The sequence below is a fragment of the Panthera leo genome, chromosome C1 (assembly GCF_018350215.1).
Source record: "Panthera leo isolate Ple1 chromosome C1, P.leo_Ple1_pat1.1, whole genome shotgun sequence".
In the NCBI taxonomy this organism is placed as follows: Eukaryota; Metazoa; Chordata; class Mammalia; order Carnivora; family Felidae; genus Panthera; species Panthera leo.
The window spans coordinates 149,729,957-149,754,586 of record NC_056686.1 but is presented as its reverse complement, the minus strand read 5'-3'; the positions used below and the strand labels follow the sequence as shown (position 1 = coordinate 149,754,586).

The following is a 24,630-nucleotide window of genomic DNA, read 5'->3' as shown; positions in this document are numbered from 1 at the left end:
AGAGGACTAGGCATAGTTTTAGTAGCTGATTTAAAACCCTTGCCTGATAATTTCACTATCTAGATCTACTCAGAGTTGGTGTGTTCCCTTGAAACTGGGTCACGTTTTACTGACTCTCCACATGTTGAGTAATTTTGGACTGTACCCTGAACACTGAATACGTTGTGGAGACATTATGCTACATGGTGCCAAAAGTGGTGATGATTTTGTTTTTGCAGGCACTTGGTTAGGCTTAGATTCCAAACTGTCACTCCTTTCAAGAAGGGTAGTTCAGATTTCAGATCAGTCCTTTTTAAGCTTTAGCTGCAAACTGCTTTATTTGCCCAGCACATCCATGGGCTCTGGGAACAGCCAGAAACTTGAGCTGAATCTAAACACAGAGCTTACGGTTCTCTTTCCTTCTCTGGCTCTCTCCTCTTTGGGGCTCCTTCCCTCTCCCTGGTGGCTATGCTTCTTCTGAACTCATTCTCTTTCCTGATTCTTCCAGCCTGAAGGATGGTGGGCTTTCTATTGGAATTTCAGTCACTGCAACTATGGCCATTCTCAGGACAAAACTATAGAAAACTGGGAATTTACTCTGAACTGATTACTTGCTCCACATTTTGACTCCTCTCTAAAATATGCAAAGTTCAGTGTCCAGTTTCTCAGGGAGTTGTTCTTGTATATGTTGCTAGAGTTAATACTGTTATTTGTAGAGGGATGGTTAACTACTCATTCTTCTATAACAGAAGCTCCAACTAGCAAACTCAGGGTTTGTTTGTTTTTAATCCCTTCATTCTTCTGAGATTTACCATGGTTTTCCAGAGATGTCTTCATCACTAATCCAATGGCTTCTCTTAAAACTCTCATTTTGTTCACTGCTCATTTGACAGTATTTCACACTACTGACCATATCCTCCTCCTTGAAACATTTTTTGGCTACCAGTATAACATGCTATTTAGGTTTTCTACTTAAAGTTTGATATTTTCATTGGCTTCTCTTCCTAGGCCATAAATGTGGGCATTCTCTAGGGTTCAGACATGGGTACACTGTTCTTCTCTCATTATATACTTTTCTTATCATTCATTCTCATGTCAATTCTATTGAGTATTCATTTCCTACAGTCTGTATTTTCAGGCCTACCCTCTCTCTTGATAACCACTCTCATCTCTTTTGAGCCAATGGATTTTCACTTGTTCTGTTATCTACTGTAGACAGAGTTTTAAAACCTAACCTAATTATCTTTTCCTCAAATATAGTTCCTATTTCTAATCTTCATTTTTCTTTTTCTTTTTCTTTTTTTTTTTTTAATATAAGGCTGTTCTCCTTAGCATCAAAAATCTTAGGGCAAGATAAAATCTTAAAGAAAGTGAGGTAAGGCTTTCCTGACATAGCAAAATCCAAAACAAAACTGTAGGTCTGACAAAGGGCAATAAAATGCCAAGATCTATTATCTTTCTTATGTCAAAAAAGAATAGACATTTATCAAAAAAGTAGGAAGGAGAGAGTTTTAGATTCAGCTTTTGAAAAAAAGTTATTACCACTTTGTCCTTAGGACAAGAGGCGAAGCAAGAGCTAGGGGTAGGACTTGGGACTCCAAGGCTGCAGCATGGAAAAAGAGGAGGAAAGAATGTTTAAACAGCTACAGCAAGAAGGAAAGCAAGAGTTATCATGGCTATTTGGCCATCCAGCATAAGTTAATTTCAAATGACACTTCTGGGGAATATGGACAAGTCAGTGAGCAACATTATGTGGATGCAATGTGTAGGGAAACACACTGTCCTTAATGTTAAATAGTGAAGAGCAATTAGGGATAGAAAAACTGAGTAAACCCATCCAATATGGCCGTTATGGAATTACTCAGAGGAAAACTGAGTTGGAATACAAAAATCACACCACTGCTGACAAAATGGGAGAGAGAAAATAAAAGACACCCATCTTTGATAGAAAAAAATTTTTTTCAGAGAAAACGTCAGGTTTCATAACATAGCAAGTAAGCAGCAGAGTTCAGAGAGTATAACATATTAGGTACAAATGAAAAATTGGGTGAGCCTTCCCTGCCTCTCCCCCACCAAATTCTAGAAATACCTCAAAGGGGACTACAAATCTGGTAAGAAGTTGTTAAAATACAATATTGGGAAAAATGCTAGCTAGAGATTCTGCGGTTAAATGAAGTGAAGTGGTTTTCTTACTGCTGATTTCAGATCCTATAATGCATTCTTATGTCTTTAAAATTCATCAGAAAGAGTACACAGTATGCAGCACTTTACAGGTCTGGGGTTCTGTGGAACACTTCAGGAAATGTACCAGGTACCACACTATCTTTTAACAGATGAGAGTCAAAATTCAGTTTGCTCCAGACTTAATATATTAGGTATAGCTAAGTAACTGGGAGCAGTTTACAGATATCATGACTTAATGTATAAAGATGTAGCTCTCTGGGCTCAGACCTAGTTTGCAGTGACATAGCTAAACACACCAAGGTCGGAATCACCGGTAAATATGGGACACGTTATGGTGCCTCCCTTGGGAAAATGGTGAATTAGACTGAAATAAACCAGCATGCCAAATACACGTGCTCCTTCTGTGGCAAAACCAAGATGAAAAGATGAGCTGTGGGGATCTGGCACTGTGGTTCTTACATAAAAACGGTAGCTGGTGGTGTTTGGACCAACATCACTTCTGCCATTACAGGAAAGTCAGCCATCAAAAGACTAAGGAGTTGGAAGACCGGTAGAAGCTCCACCATTTGAAACATTGTTAGCCTATAATAAATGGGTACTTTATGTAACAACAACAACAAAATAAAGTATAAAGATGTAAAACAATTAGTTACCTAATAAATGTGAAAATGATGAACAAGCAGTATGACTTCCATACATAAATAAGGGTTCCTGAGGGGATGTTAAGAGTATTCTTAAAGTATGACGTTTTTTCAATAGAAGGAAAAGTAAGTAACTTACTGAGAAAAAGGCAATATTTTTCTAACAGAAAATTATAATCTAGTAAAACAGTGGTTCTCAAAATAAGGTCTAGGATCCCTGGAAGTCCTGAGATTCTTTCAAGGGATCTACCTTTGGGAAAGAAATCTACCTGGGCCCTGAGTGTCCCTACATTTTTGCTGTGTATGCCAAGAATATAAGGCTCTGATTGTTCTTTACCTGGGATATTTCTGAGGACTGTGTTTGCAGAGGGCAAACATGAAAGCTAATGTCTCTCTTGGACAATGAGCATGCTACTTACTGCTTGCTGTAAAATGACCCATCTCTCAAGCTCAGTGTTCCTTACTTTTAATGCAACCCATTACATATGTAGGCATCCATCTGGGTCTTACCACATTACCCTTCCCTCTTTCCTGGAGGGACCAACACAAATAATAATGCTCTTGCTGCTTATGTGCTGTGTATAACAAAGATTTTTTTCTGATTCAAGAGCCTTGTGTCTTATTACAGCATCTCTGAAGCAGTAACTGGCTAACTTACTAGCTTGTGGGTAGCGTAAAATCAAATCCCTGACCCTGACATATATGGCGTCAACTATTATCACAGTACTATTAGATGTTATTTGTTTTTTTTACTCTTTTGATATTTATACTGATGATGCAAAAGCAATGGTGAGTAAAACTGCTAGTGCCTGAACATATCAAGGCCATGACACAAAACTGGAGTTACCGTTCTCTTTAATGCCACATACTCAGTAAAAAAAAAAAAAAAAAATCCTTGGGGTCCTGAAATGTCTCCTTGATGAGATAGTAAAAATTATTAATTTTATTAAATTTTGATTCTAAGTTAATAGCTTTTAAATACTGTGTGAGACAAAATAGCAAATACACACAAAGGACTTCTATCTCATACCAAACTACAAGGGTTGTCTTGGGGAAAAGCACTGGTTCAACTGTTTGAGAGTTGCAAGCTGAACTAGTCACTTTTTTAATGGAACACCATTTTCACTTGAAAGAATGACTGACATGCATGCTATGGTTATTCAGACATTCTCAAAAGCAAATGAAGTTAGCCTCTCACTTTATAGAAAACTGACAAGATTTGTTGTCCATGAAAAAAAATTTTAGAAAGTGAAAATGAAAATCTTGGGAACTGTGTACCCCTTATAGTAAGCTTGACAATTGCCCAATACTTAAAAAGACTTTTATGATGAGATAAGTGATGATGTTAAATGTGATTTTTAAATATCATAAGTCAACATTTGCAAGATCTGCATAGCACAGTGAACCAGTATTTTTCAAATGACCGATTTATGATGCTACAAAATCATATAGGTAAAAGACAGATCTAAAGATAGACAAGATAAACCTCTGGCTTTTAATGCAGTAGAAAAGTTTGGGGCGCCTGGGTGGCTCAGTCGGTTGAGCGTCCGACTTTGGGTCAGGTCATGATCTCACAGTCCGTGGGTTCGAGCCCCACGTCGGGCTCTGTGCTGACCGCTCAGAGCCTGGAGCCTGTTTCAGATTCTGTGTCTCCCTCTCTCTCTGCCCCTCCCCCACTTGCACTCTCTCTCTGTCTCAAAAATAAATAAACATTTAAAAAAAAAAAAAAGAAAAGTTCATTTGTTTCAGCTTTTATATTGCAATTGACACTTAAACTACTACTTACTGAATTTTGGTATAGTATCAAAGGAGAACAGCCACAATTTCTAAAAAGGTTATTAAAATATTATTCTCTTTCCTAACTACGTATCTATATGAAGCTAGATTTTCTTCAGATAATTCAACCAAAAAAACCAAAACAATAAAAAAACACAACAAATCACACCAGGTCCAATGCAGAAGCATTTTATAATGTTGGAAAACAAATGTCTTCAAAACGGATTTTGAAATTAGGATGACAGATAATAATATGAGAGAAACTAGATTGTTTTGGGGGGCTAGTCCTAACCTACTGAGGCTGAGAGAATAGACTTTCATGCCTGGGTCAAGAGAAATCAGGGCTGAACAGAATATACTAACTCTTGTTTTGTGGGCTCTGGAGAAGAGTAGAGAAAAGAAAAATGGGAAATGCGAGGAAGAGCCTAATAGGGGGAAATGAGGGGAGAAAAACCATACCAGAAATAATCAAATCTGCTTAGAAGCCTGGGAAGAGAATTTAAGAAGTGATATGCCACTTCTCATTTTTTTCTCCCCTTAAAAATTATTTCCAGTATTATAAAAACAAAAACTCTAAAATGATGTATTGAATTAAAAAAGAGACCCAGAACAGGAAAGGGTTAGGATGGATTAATAACTCAGATTTGGAAACAATCAAAACTGCAACAGAAGTTTCAATATATTGAAATATTCAAAATAGTGAAATGTTTGGGATATTAATATATATTTTTTTTGTTTCTTAAAATCTGTGATATATTTATTATAACACTTTGGGAAAAAACTCTGAACTTTGATGAATGAGCTGACTCAAGAGGATTTTTCTGCCTTCTAATTATTATTCTACCAGATAATCTATAAACAAAAGCCGGTCTCCAAAGAGGAGTAATACAGAAATGTAATACTTTGAAAGAAGGTATATTCAATCCAGTCTCTAGAAACAACTTAGGGGAAATAGGACATTTGCTGTGACTGAGAAGAGGTGCTCACATACATTTCTCCAATACTACATAAGCCTCAGCTTAGGCTGGCATGTGCCATTGTATAGAGGGTACATCCCTATTTTTATCTAATAAAAGATGATAAAAAGAGAAGCTTGAGCATTAAAATATAGTCATTTTTTTAACAAAGTTGAGTAATGAACATTAAGTGAATTTATTTCAAGTTCCTCTCTTAGAAAAGGTAGTGTTTAGACAATGTAACCAAATTTGACTTTTCCCACAGAAATCACTTGATGGTTACATATCTTGACTAATGGTCTAATTTCTAACTTTCATTCAAATGATGAAAAAATATTTATCATATACCTGTATATGACAGTCTATTTTTTCCCAATAAATATGTATATTTTAAATCAGTTTGGTACATGATACAGATTGGTTTTACAGTTTTTAATGGACTAAAATAAACATTTCTAAATATAGTAGTGTCTGCTTATGTAACAAATATCTGTAAAGTAAAATAAGATATTTGAATAGAACTACATCCACATGAACAAATAAGAGAAGAAAAAGCTGAAAAGGTTCCTATATACCTTCTGGATTAAAAAAACACAAATTATTAATGGTTGAAGATAGTAAACTGCTAAAGGAAGGGGGAAACAGTATGCAAGTTCTATTGTAAGAACTCTTCGTGCAAAACTTAACTGGTTTCATATTATGGTTTTGTTGTTAGAGCAGTATTCAAAATTACAGATGAAAGGCTTTATCAGCTACACTTTCACAAAAACTGCTATATGCATTGACAGAAACGTGTGGCAAGGTATTCATAATACGACAGTCTATTATAAAGCTTTTATAATGCTTATAAAACCAGGTACTTGGACAATATATGGCAAGTTGGCCAACAAACATAGTTGAAAAGACCTGCAATAGAAAAAAGGAGAAGCTGGGGCACCTGGGTGGCTCAGTTGATTAAGCATCTGACTCCTGATCTCAGCTCAGGTCACGATCTCACGGGTTTGTGAGATCAAGCCTTGCATCTCTGCGCTGACAGCATGGAGCCTGCTTGGGATTCTCTCCCTCTTTTGTCCCTCCCCCGCACTTGTGCAAGCTTGTGTGTGCACTCTCTCTCAAAATAAATAAACATTAAAAAAAAAAGGGAGAAACTATAGGGGGCCTAAACTCAGATATAGATCCCTAAGTGGGAGCTGCATCTGAAATCCATAGTATATGACAAATGAACACTGCAAGGATGGGGATACCATCTAAGACCTAGACTTGTGAGGCCAGTTTTATAAGTTACAAAAGTTCAGAAAGTAAAGCAGCATTAAAGTTCATACACTGTTGAAACTGTCATGCATAACAACTGGAGGAACACACCAATGCCTCTCAAGGACCATCCATAGAATAAGGTAACAAAATAGTAGGGAGCATTCTGTCTTCTGAAGCCATGATTATGTCATTTTAAAAGGGTTATAGTAGGGGCACCTACTATAGTCAGGTAAGTGTCTGACTCTTGATTTGGGCTCAGGTCATGATCTCACAGTTTGTGAATTCGAGCCCCATGTTGGACTCTGCGCTGACAGCATGGGACCTGCTTGGGATTCTCTGTCTCCCTGTCTCTCTCTGTCCCTCCTCTCTTTGAGTGTGCTCTCTCTCAAAATAAATAAATAAACTTAAAAAAAAAAAAGCTTATAGTAAATGAAATTGATCTTTCAAAATCGTCAGTTTTACCTTTCAGTTATGTATGTATGCATGTATGTATGTATGTAATCCTGCACCCAGTGTGGGGCATGAACTCATGACCCTAAGATCAAAAGTTACACACTTTACTGACTAAGCCACCCAGGCACCCAGGTTCAGTTTACATAATGTTCTCCAAAGTGGTCTTGAATAATCTGAGCTCGTATCTAGAAATTATTCTTTTCCCATTAAAATCTTGCAGAAAATTAGGTTTTCATACCTATGCACACAGTACCAAAACATAGGCACATAAGAATATGTTTTCTTTTCTCTCCTTGAACTAAATGTTGATCCCCTGCTCAAGCCTACCTTTTAGCTCACTGGGAATTTTATTTTTAAATTAAGGTCCTATATGTTTTATCTGTACCATAAAATTATAATTAGCATTTCATTTTATCATATAATTAAGACTTCACATTGACTTACAATGTTTGCTAATTGCTTTGGGGTCCAAATCTTTGTTTCTCCAATCAGACTACATGGCTCCTTAAAGTTAGAGACGGATCATGTCTCATTCTTTTTTTGTACTCCTGTCAATGACTAGCAAGACTAGGCAAATAGGAGTTCAACAAATACTTCTTGTCTAAGTGATTGACAAGTGAATTTTTAGACATCAGCTTTCTTCAAACATGTCAGAGCCTCTATATTCACTAGAATTACCAGGTACAGCACATCTTATTTCCTTAATGTTAGCACTGATGGCAGCTCCACGGCTACATCACTGTTTTACTCTTCAAAACCCACAAAATCTTTGCTGCTCCTTGATGCTACCGTCTATCTACCGATCTAATCACAAGAATGGCGACATGAGGGATGGGCCAACTGTCTAACTGGCATCTTTCCGTAATAACTGCATTCTTTGTATTTTTACACTTTTGCTTAAAGCATGTAACTCAGATGAAAAAAGACGTATAAAGAACAAATGAGAAATACATACATAAAATCAGAAACAAAGCAGAAAATCAGCTCTTTGGACACATGATCTCTATGTTAAAAAACAGAAGTTCAAATAAACTCGTATTACACTTTGTATCCTGGATCCTAGACTCTGAAATGACCTTACAATATTCAGTAACGTTGATTTTGGTTATTAAATCAAAACTTTAAGCCAGCATCGACAATATTTCTTTGTTCTTCCAGTGGCTGGCAGTGTCAGGTACATAGCAGTTCAGTCACTGGACGAGTGAGCGAAGAAAATTTACCAGTATCACCAAATTCTTCTATGTATTCAATATCATCACTCCCTATACATTTTCTTGCATCCCAACATTCTATCTAGACTCTTGTGTAACTTCCAAAAAAAATACTGTAGGATAGAAAGATGAGGGCAAACAATTTTTGTCAAACCCTGGACACCTAGAACAGTATTCAGTTTGGCAACTGAAGTGGTTCTCAGAAGCAGTATTATAAAAATCTCTTATTTCCAAGATCTTAAAAATGATCCAGGATATTACAATCCTAGTTTTTAAAAAAGTGAATTAAACAATGCCACTTTATATCTACATTAAGAAACACAATTTGTTATTTAAATAACTGCTCTCATGACATATGCTACTGTGTCTGACAATGGTGTTCTATAAACAAGAGATAGTTTTGTCAAGAATAAGTGTGTGCATTTTTGTGTTGATTTTCTACATATAAATATTTTCAATTTTCAAAACTGGTTATAAAAAAAGAAAACGTAACAACAGGCAATAGTTTCTTGGTTCTCTAAAACACTGCTCAGCTGTTCTCTGGAAAGTCTACATTCACGTCAGAATTTTTGAAATTGTTTTTTTTTTTAATTTTTTTTAACATTTATTTATTATTGAGAGACAAAGAGAGACAGAGCATGAGCATGGGAGGGGCAGAGAGAGGATGAGACACTGAATCTGAAGCAGGCTCCAGGCTCTGAGCTGTCAGCACAGAGCCTGATGTGGGGCTCGAATCCACAAACCGCGAGATCATGACCTGAGCCAAAGTCGGACGCTTAACCGACTGAGCCACTCAGGCGCCCCAGAATTTTTCAAATTGTTAAGATGAGAAGCTATGATATTTGTTTCTTCTGAGATTAACACTGATAGGATTCAGGAAGCTGAATTTACTATTAAATTCTGCCAAGGTCCTTGACTTTTCATTAGTATTTATCACATAAATCAAATACTACACACCACAACCTGATCTATGGTACCCTCTCTGTATGTCACAATCTACCATCCCGTGATGCTTTTAAAATACATGTACAAAATCTCTGGTACTCCTCCTTTCAAGAAGAGGAGCGTATTTCCTTGCCTCTGAAGCACTTTGTGACTTATTTCTAATGAGCAGAATAAAGTGGAAGTAAAGGTATGTGATTTTTAGAAACTAGGTCATGTAAAGCACTGTGGCTTTCTTGTTGCTCTCTTCTCTTGGATCTCTTACTCTCTTACTTTGAGGAAATTATTGGCCAGGTTGTGAGAAAAGGCCATGGAGATGTCTCCTGCCAACAGTCATTTGAGTGAGCCATCTTGGATGTGGATCCTCCAACCACGCCAAGCCTTCAGATGACTGAAGCCCTTGCCCACATCCTAACTTCAGTCAAATAAGATCTTGAACCAGAACTACCCAGCTAAGTCACTTCCAAATTTCTGACCCACAGAAACTGAAATAATAAATATTTGTTGTTTTAAGTTGTTAAGTTTGGGCATAAAATTCAGGGTACTTTGTTGTATGATAGATAACGCAATGACCCCTTTGCCAAAACCGTATCTCCTCAAGAAAGACTGTGCAAACTATGGTGGTATATGAGAAGTGAAATTCAGGTTTTCCACTAAACTGAGTACTTTTTCTCTAATGTCTCTAAACTAAAGCAGAGTATTAAGGGTCACCCAATTATACAAGCTCTGCTGTCGTGACTTCCTTATGTCCTTTTAGAAGTCGAAGAATTCTTGCATGTTCTTTGTGGAGGAGTACCATGAACAGAGGCCGATCTACAAATTTCATGTTTCTCAAATAAAATTTTCTAAAAGGGCTTTTTTCCCCTCAAATACCCTTTTCCTCTGCTTTTTGTTTCATTTTCCAGGGCAGCCTGGCATTATGGCATTATTTCCTTAAAGTAAGAAAGTAAGAGATCCAAGAGAAGAGAGCAACAAGAAAGCCACATCATTTGCCATAATGCCATAATGTCATTTGTTGCTGTCAAATATCCTAACCAAATCCTGAACAAAATAAATAGTCAAAAGAAAACAAATCCTCAAACAACTCACCAAACAGAAGGAGGAAAGGACTGTGAGCGGTTAGCAGTAGCTTCCTTGTGTTATTGGTTCAAAGCATTTCTATTAGCTTATTCTTTACAGAGGCTAGGCCAACTGATTGGGAACGTGATTTCTAGAAATTGTTTAGTTTTTAAAAAGACTAATTACATAAAATTATATTGGAAACAGAAAAAAAGTGAATTGTACCATTCTCTTAGCCATTTGTACATGCTGCCTTTCAGTTTCTACACGTACATGCACACTTTTACAAAGCTGCAACTGACAACCAATATGCAATTTTTCATTTTGGAAAAACCCTGATACATCCAAAATCAAAATTCTTTAGGAAAGGATTTCACTTGTATTAACTAAAACTGAATTGAGTTTCAACTGCTTAATTGGCCAGTATTTTTCTAAATAAGGCCTATTTTTTTTTACAATATACAGCCAGCTCTCAAATATTCAATAAATCCAATTCCTTCCTTCTTTTGGAATATATTTCTTCCTTTTAATCTGTTGCATATTTAGTGCTCATTTAGCACTTTGACTCTAGATAATGATGAGAAACCGGAAATATAAGAGTTAATTTTATTTTTATTAAATAGTTACAGTATAAGAAGACTGAGTTGATGAGCTATTCCAAGTATTAAATATGTAGCTGTCACATAAATGTTTCCCCTATTAGTAAAGATCATTAAGAGAACTCACTAGATTTATATTTCTCACTTTATTTTTTCCTCTATTGTCTGTTTACAAATAAAGTTACAATTGTGCAACATTATTAATTCTTTGGAAATAAGCCATCTCTGACATAATTTCTATTACTTACACTTAATGTAAGCCAGATATCCAGATAGTATATATTTTATAGACAAAAGACATCTTATAAAAATAAAACGAATGTAATTCAAAAAATAATTCAGAGGAAGGTTCCCACTGAACACTTACTGACTGAAAAATAAACCCTAAACCTTTCATAAACAATGACAAATTACCCAAATATAAAATAAATGAAATTACTAACATACCTAAGAGCCTTTTACACCATCCTGTTTGTTCTAACCAAGATTAATATTTTCAAAAATGCCTTCTGTATATTTTGAACTAGAGATATTTTATTATCTTCAAAGAAATGTTATAACTGGAATATATGTAGGAATTTTGATTAAAAATTGATGGTAAATAATCACATTTCAAAGTCTTCAAAACAAGGGGCACCTGGGTGGCTCAGTTGGTTAAGCAACCAACTTCGGCTCAGGTCATGATCTTGTAGTTCCTGAGTTCAAGCCCTGCACAAGGCTCTGTGCTGGCAGCTCAGAGCCTGGAGCCTGCTTCAGATGCTGTGTCTCCCTTTCTCTCTGCCCCTTCCCTGCTCACACTGTCTCTCTCTCTCAAAAATAAATACTAAAAAAAATTTTTTTAAGTAAAAGAAAGAAGTCCCCAAAACATGAAAATGGAATGTAAATACTGTTTACTTAAGCACTAAGTTTATGTGCTGCCATTTCACAGTAATTCAATTATTTTATAATGCACTATAATAGACCCAATCATAAAATTGTATTTCAGAAGTCAGAATCACTGTTTCTGAATTTTGTCTTTTGCAAAATAAACTGAAACATATTCCAGTGCCAGAGTTTCTTGTGTTTATCAGCATTTTTAGATAAATGGAAATTGGAGTGAGGGTGAAGAGAGCTGAATGATTCAAATAAAAAAAAAGATTGATTTTTAAAAAAATGAAAGGGGAGATACATTAGAGAACTTCTCATTCTATTTTTTATATATATATTTTATATAATTTTATAAATTATATAAATTTTATAAATTTTTATATATAGAAAAGTATTTAAACTGGGTTTCTCATATTTCATGTTAAATAAAAACAAATTACAACAGTCTTAGTTATGGGATCGATAAATGAATAACCTTGGCACACAAAGCTAAAATCTTCTACCATATTTAGAAGAAAAGAAATAAATATAGCATTCTTGACTTAATTGGTCTTGTGGATGTTAAGAGTCCTCATTAGTTAGGAAATCTTATTTTATTGAAAAGCTATTTCATCCTTCTAAAACCTAACTCATTAAAAAATTCCTTTTTAAACACACATTTCAAGGATTCATAAAAACATGGAAAATAATACACATCTATGTATCTAGTACCTTGACTTAACAAGTGTTAACATTTCACTTCAGTAGTTTTCTTTAAAAAAAGAAAAGTTATAGATACAACTGATCTTTCATTTTATTCCCTTCCCAGAATCAGAGACTCTTCTCTCCCCAACTATGGAGGTGATCATTTTTCCAAGAAAGTTGTGGAACGTTCTTGTCCATGTTTTTATACTTTTACTACATACTTGTGTTTTTAGAAACAGTGTCATAATATTTTATATCTGAAAAAATTTACATAAGTCATTCCCATTTTATCATTTTGTAATTTCCACTTTTTGTTCAATACTGTTTCTGAAATCTAGGCATACGAATATATAAATGTTTGGTTTTTAGAACAAAATTTTAGAAAAATTTTAATTTTTCTAAAGTGTTTCCTGTAAAGGTGTACTGTTCTGCCACTGATGGATGTTTAATTTGTTTCTAACCAACATCCTTATACATGTCTCCTTGCAGAGATATGGAACGTTCCTTCTTATATTGTTTCAGTGAAGACTTTTGCCGAACTGGTTAGGTAGATTTTTTAAAAAATTAAGCACAGGAAATTGAAGAACAAACTAGAATGTTATTTTCTAATCCAGAATCATCTGTGCCTTACTACCTACCTTAGTTAAATGTTTTATTTCTTTGTGATATAGAAAAGAGGATACTAGGAAACATGAACCCTAAGCCTTTATTTTACCTGGAAATAGTGCTTCTATTTGAAATATGTAAGTCATTCGTTTGTGTACATCTACAATTTGTTTAGAATTCCAGTGGTGGATCTACCGCAGGAGAACAAAACAAAGAAGAACATGTGTTATGTGTCAGCATTTGAATGTTGCTTTTTGAAGCAATGGTAGGAGTGAAAAAAATCTCCTCCACCTTCTCCCTTGCTCTCGCCCACCCAAATTCGATAGAATACTGACTGAATAATTCAGTAAGTCTGTGGAATCCAATTTCTCATTTCTTATTTTCTTAAAAAAATTTTTTTTTCAATGTTTATTTTTGACAGAGAGAGAGAGAGACCAAGCACAAGTGGGAGAGGGGCAGAGAGAGAAGGAGACATAAAATCTAATAATGAAAGCAGGCTCCCAGCTCTGAGCTGTCAGCACAGAGCCCGATGTGGGGTCTGAACCCACGAACCACGAGATCATGACCCGCGCCAAAGTTGGGCGCTCAACAGACTGAGCCACCCAGGCATCCCATCACTTCTTATTTTCTTTAGGGAATAAACCAGCAGTGCAGTCTACCTTTAATTCTTTTTCTCTTGGTATTCCTGATTTTACTTTATCATGTGGCTGATCAAGAGTCAAATTATTCTTTCTTGCTTCACTGTCTTCAAGCAGAGGAACATAGCCAAAACTGTTATCTGCAAGACAAAAACCTCTTGGATATAAGTAGGATATCCCTGTTTTTGGTACCAGCTGAAAAAATAAAAACAAATCAGAAACCCTAATTTTAAAGAAATTTTAAACTATGAGTTTCAGAAATTCTTAAGATAAAAATTACCTTGACAACTTAAATTTGCCCATTTAGATTTTTTCCATTCCCACAAAACTCCTACACTCCCCAAATCAGTGGTATAAAAACTATGTAGAATCTAGAAAACTAGAAGCTCTTTGAGGCCTACCATCAACAAGCAGGATTTTCAGGTATGCACTTCTTGTTTAAGACAATCATTTGCATAACTACTCCATACTTATTATAGGAAAATTAGAAAATGCAGACATACCAAAAATAAATAAATAAATAAAAGCTGCTCACAACCTTTATGACCTGTGAATTATTCCTGTCAAAATTTTAGTTTATATTTTATCACAGTTTTTCTTTTCCAATACATATAAATTCATACAAGAATCTTTTTTGTTGCTTTGTTCTTTCCTATATATAATGAACATGTCTCATGTTAGTAAGTTAACATCTATTATCATCGCTTTTTCTACACAGCTGATGATTATATGAAAGACTATAATTTAACTGTTGAACATTTCATTATATCTAATGTTTCATTATTAGAAGTTATACTGTGATAAGCATCCTTACATATGTATCTTTGAGTATTTGAACACACATTTTCTTATGGCATATGGTTAGGACTTGAATTTTTTGTTTAAAAGGCACAGACATTTAAGAAAGCTTTCACTACTTACTGGCAAATTGCCCTCTAAGAAGTTTTATCAACACAGAGTTCTACAAGAATGTTCATTTTCCCACACCCTGGCAAGTACTCATTTCATAAATGAAAACATGTAACTGCACCGCAATCATTAAAATATCAGAACTACTGAGAAACAATGGAGAAATAAAATAGAAACACTTGATTTCCATCTTTCTGTTCTTCAAGAGGTTTAAGAAATACGTAAAAAATAAATATGAAGATACCTTGACTGGAATTCACAAGAAGTAACTGTGATTTCAGCTTGTCAATAATAGTTTGTTGAAGTGACAGCTGTTCCTGTTGCTCACGTATTCTCTGCTCATAGTTCTCAGTCTGTGGACATAAAAACCATTCAGCCTTGTATTTACTGACAGATGTGTGTACATACATCTACTGTCCATTAAGAATTACATATAGATATGGTTTGCCCTATTGCCATTTCCCAGGTAGTGAGCATGTTATTTGTGAGCCAAAAACTGGATCCAACGATACAGTAATAATCATTATAAACATCACTGACTTAAAACACTGTAAAATTTAAAAAGTCACTTTAATTAGAGAAATTTCAGTTAATAGTTCAACTCTTGGTCTTTCAGTTAGGATAAAAATTGTAATTTAGGATTCAGTTCTTAATGGCAGCAACGAAAAAAGCATGAATGACAAAATGGATTCATTCTATCATTCTATGCCACTGTATAAAAATACCTGTAACTTAAAAAATGTTAACATTTCACGTCTCTTAAGTAAAAACACTTTTGAATTTATACTTAGGGTATAAAATCACAAAGAAAGTAGCTCTGACTAAAACCCTATGAAAATTAAAGGAATGAGTACAAATTACAAAATTATACTGACCAAAAACTTATTTTCTCAGATTAAGTTTTAAGAAGCAAGAGAATATGTGCTTAATCCTTACTGGATATCTTAAATATCATAATTTCCCTTATATTTTTAATCCATTCATCTTGCTATTTTATTGCAGTGGCTGTGAAAATTACGCAATGAAAAAAGACAGCAGTTTGCATTAGAGAATATAGATGTTAACAAACCTTCAAGCAAATTTGAAAATGCTACATTACAATTACCAAATTAGTACAAAGTCTTAAAAAATTATCACCAACAAATAACAGAGAATTCTTTATCAATTTTTATCACTGGTGCAACAATAAATGACTAAATTGTAAATTCCCTGAATATAAAAGAAGGTCCTAATAATCTTGGAATGTCCTTCAGTACATACTAAGTATTAGATTTTGAGTTTTTTTTAATTCAGAGTTCAAAATTAATGAAATTATTCTTTTCAGAGACCAGTAAGCTTAAAGTTTTTTATAAATTATATAGCGGTTCCTAGATTCCCAAAATATATTAGCTTAGGAAATTAAAGCAAAATACCACATTTTGCCAAACAAAAGGTGAAATTTTATAAGTAATACACTTCAAAGAAGAGTAACTGACAGAGCTGATAAGTAACTTAGGTGGTTCATTTTCTTTGCATGTTGCCTGAGGGTAGTGTTATAGGACTTGATACTCCCATTAAACTTTGCAAAGTAACTTATACATAGGAGATATTTAGTACATGCTTGTTGAAAAAAAAAATAATGGAAATAAAGAATCCAAGTTAAAAAAAAAAAAAGGAATCCAAACTTTATTATTGCAAATAGAAGAATGTATCTTGTTAATCCATATGGATCACATATCCTACGATTATGAGTCTCAGAACTAAACCTTAAATACCAAAATCCAGTCTAGGGCCATGCCTCTCAGGACAAGACATCTCTTTCCTAGATAAATTTATGCCCAAGTCCCTAGAAAGAGTGGTTGGCTGACTGAAAGGAGGATTTAAATGTCTATAGCAAATTCTGTAATACCTAAATTTACCTGGGCTGCACAGAGCTACCAGGCTGAGGAATCAGCAAACATGCTGATGTTACTTCCTCACTATCTAATTCTGTGTATTTACGGCTTTTTCCAAAGAACTCAAAGCTCTTCATAAATACTAACCAATAATTGCCCATTCTTTCATCACGATGTTTTGATAGGTAAAAATATTCTATTATCCAGACGCTAAGTAACCAGTATAAAAAACTTAGCAAGTTAGAGATAGGCCCAGAATGAGTGTGTAAGTGATTCAAACTTCAGCCTATTCTCTTTCTACTATATATTTTTTCCCCACCTGCATGGAAAACCAAAGGACTCGTATTTTCTTTTGGAACCAAGTCAGAAGGTTCTGCCAGGTAATATTCATCTTTTATCTCTGGCTTAAAAACATACTTTAGCATACCTGCATATAAAATATTATAATAAACGAATAATGCTGAAAATGTAGTCACTGGATGGGAAAAATCAACAACTTTTTCAAGTTAAAGTTTTGAACTATTTCTTAAACCACTTAATAAAGTACTTTATAAACTCAAGCAAATTCTGTAATAAATTAAAAACTGATATTCTGGAAATACAGCAGGGGAAAAGAAGAGCAATGGCCCTTGTTCTCTTACTGCTTTTTCCACATACTTAAAGCAATTATAGTATTCTAGTCTCATTATCTATACTTCTGATTTCACTTTAGACTATGACCTCTTCAAGAGCAGAGACTATTTTCTTCTGGTATCTCTAGAGTATAGCAGAGTGGCACATTTTGAGATGCTAAGTATTAGTTGAATAAATAGACTTTAAGTTGTTAATTAAGTTGTTAATTATCAGAGAAATAGACTTCAGAAATAACTTAAGAAGTTACCTGAAAGAATGGAGAAAGGCTTTGCTTATACTTTATAAGGGAAACAGGAAAAATAGGAGACAGGTCACTAGGTGAATAAGAGAAAAGGAAATTAAGTTTGAGAAAATGGGTGCAAAAGATAGGCAATGTCTGAAGATCTTTTCTTTCTCTTTTTTTTGGGGGGGGGCGGGGGGAGAAAAAGGGAAGCTTTTACCATCAGAAAAAAAGGTACCATTTCAAGAAAAGAAAATACATACTCAGAAAATAGTATAAAGATTTTGACCACAAGGCTACAAGATGGAGAGTCCACAAGAAGATACTGATTCAAATTCAGAAATAACCAGTAGAATTCAGTTTATTTGTTATATTTGGAAACTGAAACAGGAAGGTTTCTTTCCTTTTTATTAAATGCTTTTTGTTCACTGAACAGATCTGAATAAACTTATAACCTGAAAAGTCCTTTTAAAAGGTCAGATAATTGTTGCACTGTCACAGTATTTTTTAAAAAACAACACAATTACAAACCAAGTACATTCCAGCCCGATCAAAGATCCCACAAAACAGAAAAATCACTAACAACCACATTGAAAATGTACAACAGCAATGTCTTGTCAACACGTCTGTACAGAGCACAGACATGACAGCTAAAACAGACAGAAGAGAAGATGCTTTTGACAGCCAGTGTGTGTGAATGATTCTTTGAGTCAGATGGCAGCAACAAGTTACCAACTAGGAGATCTGCATGACAACTAACCATCCATCTGTATCAAACACCATCTGGCCAAGATGACTCTGGCTTCTGTGTATTTGACACTCCTTCCAATTCCAAAGACTAGCAAAACAAGTGGTCTACCAGTATCTGAAGAGGTAAACAGGTACTTAGGTATTTGTGCCATAATGCACTCTGTATTCTTTCTTAGTGTTCAAAAGCAAAGCTGAAAACAATGCTGATCAAGTATGGTATACATTTTAAATTTATTAAAAATGGTTGTCCATACATGCCTTCCTTGATTATCATAAACAAAGCAAAAAGATTATCTTTAGAACTGTCCCTTTATCCAGGGAAATTTCAATCTACCTTTAAAGCTAAGGCAGCATATTCTCTATAATTTTGGATATACAGCTGCTCAAGTTTTCATGTGTTTTATAAATATTAAAAGAGTTCTATAAATTGTTTTTTCCCTATTGCTGACACTGAAAATTCTCATTTTTAAAATATTTTTCAAAGCACTTATTTCCTAGATGAGGGAAAAAAGTTCAAGTACCCTTACGTCATTGATGATACTTGCTAAAGGTCAAACATTATCTCTTTTCATCCTTAAAAACTAATCTCAATATTCTGAAAAATACCACTGTTTTCCTCCAGGTATAAGAAGAAGAGGAATTTAATAAATTGAATGGATTAAAACAAAAAAGAATCTCAATGTAAAAATCTTTCAGACTGTTCCAAGATTAACAAAGAGAACAAAAGCTTTGTAGAACGCTACCACAAATGTTCTCAATACAGAAGCTCCACAGTTCTTGAAGGAAGACAATTAAATAATAACTGTCTCAATACACAGCACTTTGAACACAAACTGTTTTATCTTGAAACTCTGGGTAAACTAAACATCAACTTCAAGTTAAAAAAAAAAAAAGATTGTATAGGATTAGCAACTCAGAGATCCTGATTTATACAGCCTATTCTTCAACCATTCTCTGCTATATTTTCTTATTATAACTAGGTTATAAACCCTGCCCTCCCCCATCCTCCTGGCATCAAGTCTTACCTAGACCTGCAATTTGACAGACCAAATTATCAATGTGAATATCTACTACTCAGTGCTGCCACCAATTTCTCAGCATGCCAAATGGTAAACTATGACAAGCTATTTTTATTTTGCAATCTTGTGTTTTGGTTCTGATTACTTATTAGCCTTTTTGAGGTTTGGTTTCTCTCTTCCTGAAATGAAAATGGTATTTACTTGAAGGACTGAAGGAAATGACATGTATAAATTATGTGGTACATACTAAGCTCTTTGCAAATGTTAGTTCCTTTCTTTTAATAATGAGCAAGGTATCTATATAATACCTGTTACCATAGCATGTAGCTCTATTACCCCTGAACATGGACAATTTGTCACCAGACTTACCACACAACTTCCCCATGCTCTAAGCCAGTTTTCTCAGTCTTTCTAGTTCATTGTAACCCAGGATTCAGAAGTTTCTTTTTGAGAAAGCAGTATGGTACCTCCATTGAATCAAAAACATTCTGTCAAGCAAAAAACTAAGAGCCCTGGTTGTTCAAAGTTTACAAAGAGAAAAAATAGTCAAAAATGATTACGGAACCATTAATGGCTGTTAAAAATTACAAAAGTGGCACATTTGTTGAGAAAATGCACAAAACAAAATGTCTACTATCACTACCACCACAAAACCCCACATGTACAAGGTAAAGAGTAAGTCTTTCCCTTTACTATGCCTTTCATTCCTCCTCAGAGGTAACTACTGATGCTTTGGTCTATATCCTTTGGGAACTTCCGTGCACATGTATATGTATTCTACTTCTTAAAAACTGTGAACTGTTCCACAATCAAAATTTTCAACAATACACGATCATCATATGATCATTTCACCGAATACTTACTATGCACCAAATTCAGAGACCTTTATTTCATTTTAGCTGTTAAACTGACTAATCTTCTGAGGCAGTTATTTCCTACATTTTACAGGTGAGAAAACTGAAGCACAAAGAGGTACAAAAAAACCTGGCCAAAGTTTCTTAGTAGGCAGTGGAGCTGGGATTTTAATCCAGGTTTTGCCTGACCACCAAAGCCCAAGACCCTAAATAACCACCATGGCAGATCACGTGAGTATATTTAGCAAGGTATATTCTAGTATATTGTGCTAGTATATTCTAGCAAGGTCCTCTTTTTGCTATATAGGCTCCCCTTAAGCAATATCATCCCAAGTGGCAGGTTATACTCCAGACTCTCAAATATCTCCTTCTAGCCCAGACTTCTCTGGGATTTCTAGGTCTCTCTTCTAGATCTATGTCGCCAAGTGCTGCCGGGAAAGCATTTTAAATTTTACATATTCAAAATTGACGATCTTTTCCCTCCAACATCTCCTTCTCCCTCCTACCACCCCAGCCCCTGGGAAAATCAGGTCCTTTGCATTCCTTCTTTCAGTACAGGGCACCACTGAATATCTCTCAAATTTGTCCACTTTTTTATCTTCAATGTAGCCATCACCATTCAAGCCATCACATCCTTAATAGACTACTGCAATAGCCTTACTGCTCTCCCTAAGTGTAGCAGCCAATCCACTATCTAAACTGCAGCCATTATGTATTTTGCAAAATGCAAATATAATCATAACACCCACTGGGTTCTCTCACCCTTCCCTCATAAATGTCTTAAATGGTTTCCTAATGTTTTCAAAATAAAGAATCAAAAATCCTCAACATGGCCTCTAAAGAGCCTACATAGTTTTGTCCCTGATTCTTATTGCACTTTTCTCTTATACTTTCAAAAATCACTTCATAAATATTATCTTCTCTGATCTCCTAGATTAGGTCAACTCCCTAACAGATGTTCTAACAACAGTTTACTTTTCTTCCTAATACTTACCAGAGTTTGAAATTTCACATTTATTTAAAAATAATTTTTTAAATGTTTAGTTATTTTTGAGAGAGAGAGAGAGAGAGAAGGGGGAGGGCAGAGAGAGAGAGAGGGAGACACAGAATGTGATGCAGGCTCCAGGCTCTGAGCTGTTGGCACAGACCCCGAGGCAGGGCTCGAACCCACAAACCGCAGTATCATGACCTGACTGAAGTCGGCTGCTTAGCCAACTGAGCCACCCAGGCACCACGAAAATTCACATTTATGAGATTATTTGACTAGTCTATTCTTTACTAGATGTGCCACCATTCCACGAAGCAGACAGCGTGTATGCTTATCATGGTGGACCCAGTACTTAGAATAGTTCCTGACACAATATACTGAGTAGGTGCTCACAATATCTTTGAATGGGTATCATAATTTAAACATTCCTAATTATTAACATAACTTCTTGAACTTCTACCTTAGCATGCCTGTCTAAAAGTTTTGACAGAACGTATTTCTGGAAATAAAAACCTGGAACAAAGGATACAAATATTTTAAATTTTGATAGGTAGAAAATGAGTCTATGGCAACGTACTGACAATGTACAATAGAGGAAATAAAACTTCAGTCAGAAACAGCAGAAGCACCTTTATTCTAATACCAGTAGCTTCTGTAGAAAGAAAGAAGAGTAAATTGCTCCATTTCCACTGACACTTTACACAGAGATTTTGGGGAACAAAGAAAGGAAAAAAAGAAGGGTGGTAAACAATGAGGCCATTCACATCTTAAGTGAAAAGAAAGGATTTTTAAATAAAGTACTACCTATAATAAAGGCACATTATGCTTTAGTAAACATAGTCTACCAGCTTTTACAGGTAACATAAGCCTGACACTTTACATTTCAGATGGGTCAAGACTAGCTCTAGAATAAAGCAATCTGACAACACAGTCCTTAATGGTTTAACATTGTTGTTGGAAAAATGTTTGGCTCTATAATTTATGACAAAAAGTGCACAAATTTAGTCTTATTTGAGGCCTTCATCATTGACTGACTGGTTAGTGAGTGAGGATCTTTACTTAGCAAACAGGATGGTTTTAAGTATTCTGTATCCTTCACCTTTCTTAGCAGTACAAAGAAAGGAAATTTCGTTTGTAAGCACCTGAACTATCTTATAATTAAGGAGATTTTTACCTTCCCACATAAGACATTGTTGATTTTTCACTTTTAACCAAGAACAGGCAAGAAAAGACAAATACATTTTTTTCCACATTTCTCTTTCAACAAAGGAGATTTATATTTTCTTTTTACATAATGCAAAGATCTTGGGGAAAGCAGGAGACCCGCTCTAGGAAGTTTTCTGAAACTTAATCATTTATGAATACTGTAATCTGATTTTTAAATGGCAATCAGTTTTAAAATTTTCAGATTTTTAAATTACTTATTACTGATACTTCTCTTGGAAAGATGGTCAAATAAGCAATAGAGGGTACTTAAGTCTTTATTAAATATATTTGGTTTCTTCCACAGAACGGTGGCAGAAATGGATCAGAAGCAACTTGGTATAAGTAATACAGTCGATTAAATATTTAAGTCCACATTATAGACTCTTGTGATATTTGAAACCTTAGCCTAGTTAGTCAAAATGTGTGGCAAAGACTGCTAGTTATTCCCTCATATACGTTCTCGGTTTTTCTTTTAGTAATATAGACTTTTACCTGTGCACATGGTCATCCAGCTAGAGAATACATTTACTAGCCATATGACCATATGACTAAGTTCTGGCTAACAGGATGTGAACAGAAGTGACCTGTACAAATTTTGGACCACATTATTAAAAGAAAGCTGTCTGCTTTTCACTGTTTCTTTCTGTTCTCACTGGCAGGGAAATGTTAACAAGTAGAATGGCCGCTGTGATTCCAGAGGGGGAAACCGTATTTTAAGGATGGTAGAGCTGCCCCACTATCCCTGGCTACTCTGGACTGTTGCACGAGAGGACAAACTTTTATCTTATTTAAACACAGTACTTCCTGGTCTCTTGAATTAGTTACCCTGTACAGTAACTGATTCAAGGACCAAGCCAACTCTACCACTGTTCTATTTAATAGTTTCTTCTCTTATTCTGTAAACATATTAAAAGTTGCCCATGTTAGGGGCTACTATGATTAAAACATCACTCTACTTTGGAAAAAATCAGAAGACCTCTTAGCATGGGTACATATGAATGCTTATACAAGGCAACAAACAGAAGAAGCAATATCAGATTGTGAACCCTTTAAGTGTATGATCTGTTTTATTTATCTTGTAATCCCTAGCATTTATTATGTACCTGGCACATCATAAATTGTAGAATGAATGAAAGAAATACGAACAGTAAGCCTTATACTCCCCAGCTTCTTTTCATAAGAGATGTATTAAACACAAAGTAAGGATTTATCCAAGAAAATAGGAAGCCAAATTAGATTATTCATAGTAATGGGAAGAACACTTTGAGTACCTGGAATGGGCTGTGATTTGCTAGGTTAGTAAAATAAATGTGGCCTCTGGATTTAGATAAACCTAGTTTCAGTACACATTCTGCCACTTTGCATAAAAAAATTAACTTATTTCTGAGTCTCAATTTCTTCATTTGAAAATGGGCTAACAATGCTTACTTTGCAGAGCTAGGAGGATTTACATACAAAGTTATTTGATACTTGTAAAATTTATGGTCAAATCACAGTTCTACCACCTTTATTACTCATTAGATGTGTGGTTGTGGGCAAGCTACTTCACCTCTCTGCACTTTCTTTTCCTCATCTGAAAAAATGAAAATAATACTTCCTCACCAGATTTGTATAATGATTAAATTAGATGACTGTATAAAGCACTCTGGTAAACATAGCTTTGATAAATCTTAGTGATGATGATGGTGAAGATAAAGACATTTTTGAAAAAATTTAACCTTTTACAGATCAGCACCATTCCATTTAAAAAAATATGATTCACATGTTCGGAAAGAATATATATCACATTACTAACAATGCTTACCCTTGGAGAGTAAGGGAAAAGACAATCACTTTACGTTCTGTATATCCTGAATTACTTCCATTTTTTTCAATAAGCATGTGCTGCTTTTGTAATTTCAGCCAGCAATATTTTAAAAATCACTTACTTGCCCTTATTTGTCTTTGTTTCCTTCATTAATTTGTAATAGTTGGATGTCTTTGCTTGACCGAATGCTTTTTTTTTTTTGACCGAATGCTCTTAAATGGATGTAGCACACTGACTTCTTAAAGAGGAGTCTTTAAAATTTTATTATTTTTTAATGTAAGAGACAGAGAGGGAGAGAGAGCGCATGTGCATGAGCAGGGGAGAGGGAGAGAGAGAATCTTAAGCAGAGTCCACACTCAGCATGGAGCCTGATGTGGGGCTTGATCCCACGACTTTGCGATCATGATCTGGGCCAAACTCAAGAGTCAGATGCTCAACCAGTGGAGCCACCTAGGCCCCGAGAAGAGCCTTAAAGTGTACTTCTTCACAGAAACACTATGAGAAAAACTGGCTTGGAGTAT

General features: G+C 35.0%; 1 protein-coding gene and 1 pseudogene across 9 annotated transcripts in view; one reads left to right on the top strand and one right to left on the bottom strand.

Moving 5' to 3' along the window:
- The window catches only part of TANK (TRAF family member associated NFKB activator), a 100,176-nt gene that overhangs the window by 18,796 nt on the left and 56,750 nt on the right, over positions 1-24,630 (bottom strand). For all 9 annotated transcript variants that reach the window (XM_042948954.1, XM_042948949.1, XM_042948952.1 and 6 more), the window contains 2 exons: positions 15,003-15,111; positions 13,871-13,989 (listed from right to left, as the gene is read on the bottom strand). In XM_042948954.1, coding sequence (XP_042804888.1) covers positions 13,871-13,989; positions 15,003-15,111 — 228 coding nt within the window. The remainder of the gene's footprint in view (positions 1-13,870; positions 13,990-15,002; positions 15,112-24,630) is intronic.
- On the top strand, positions 2,193-4,387 carry LOC122227863 (annotated as a pseudogene).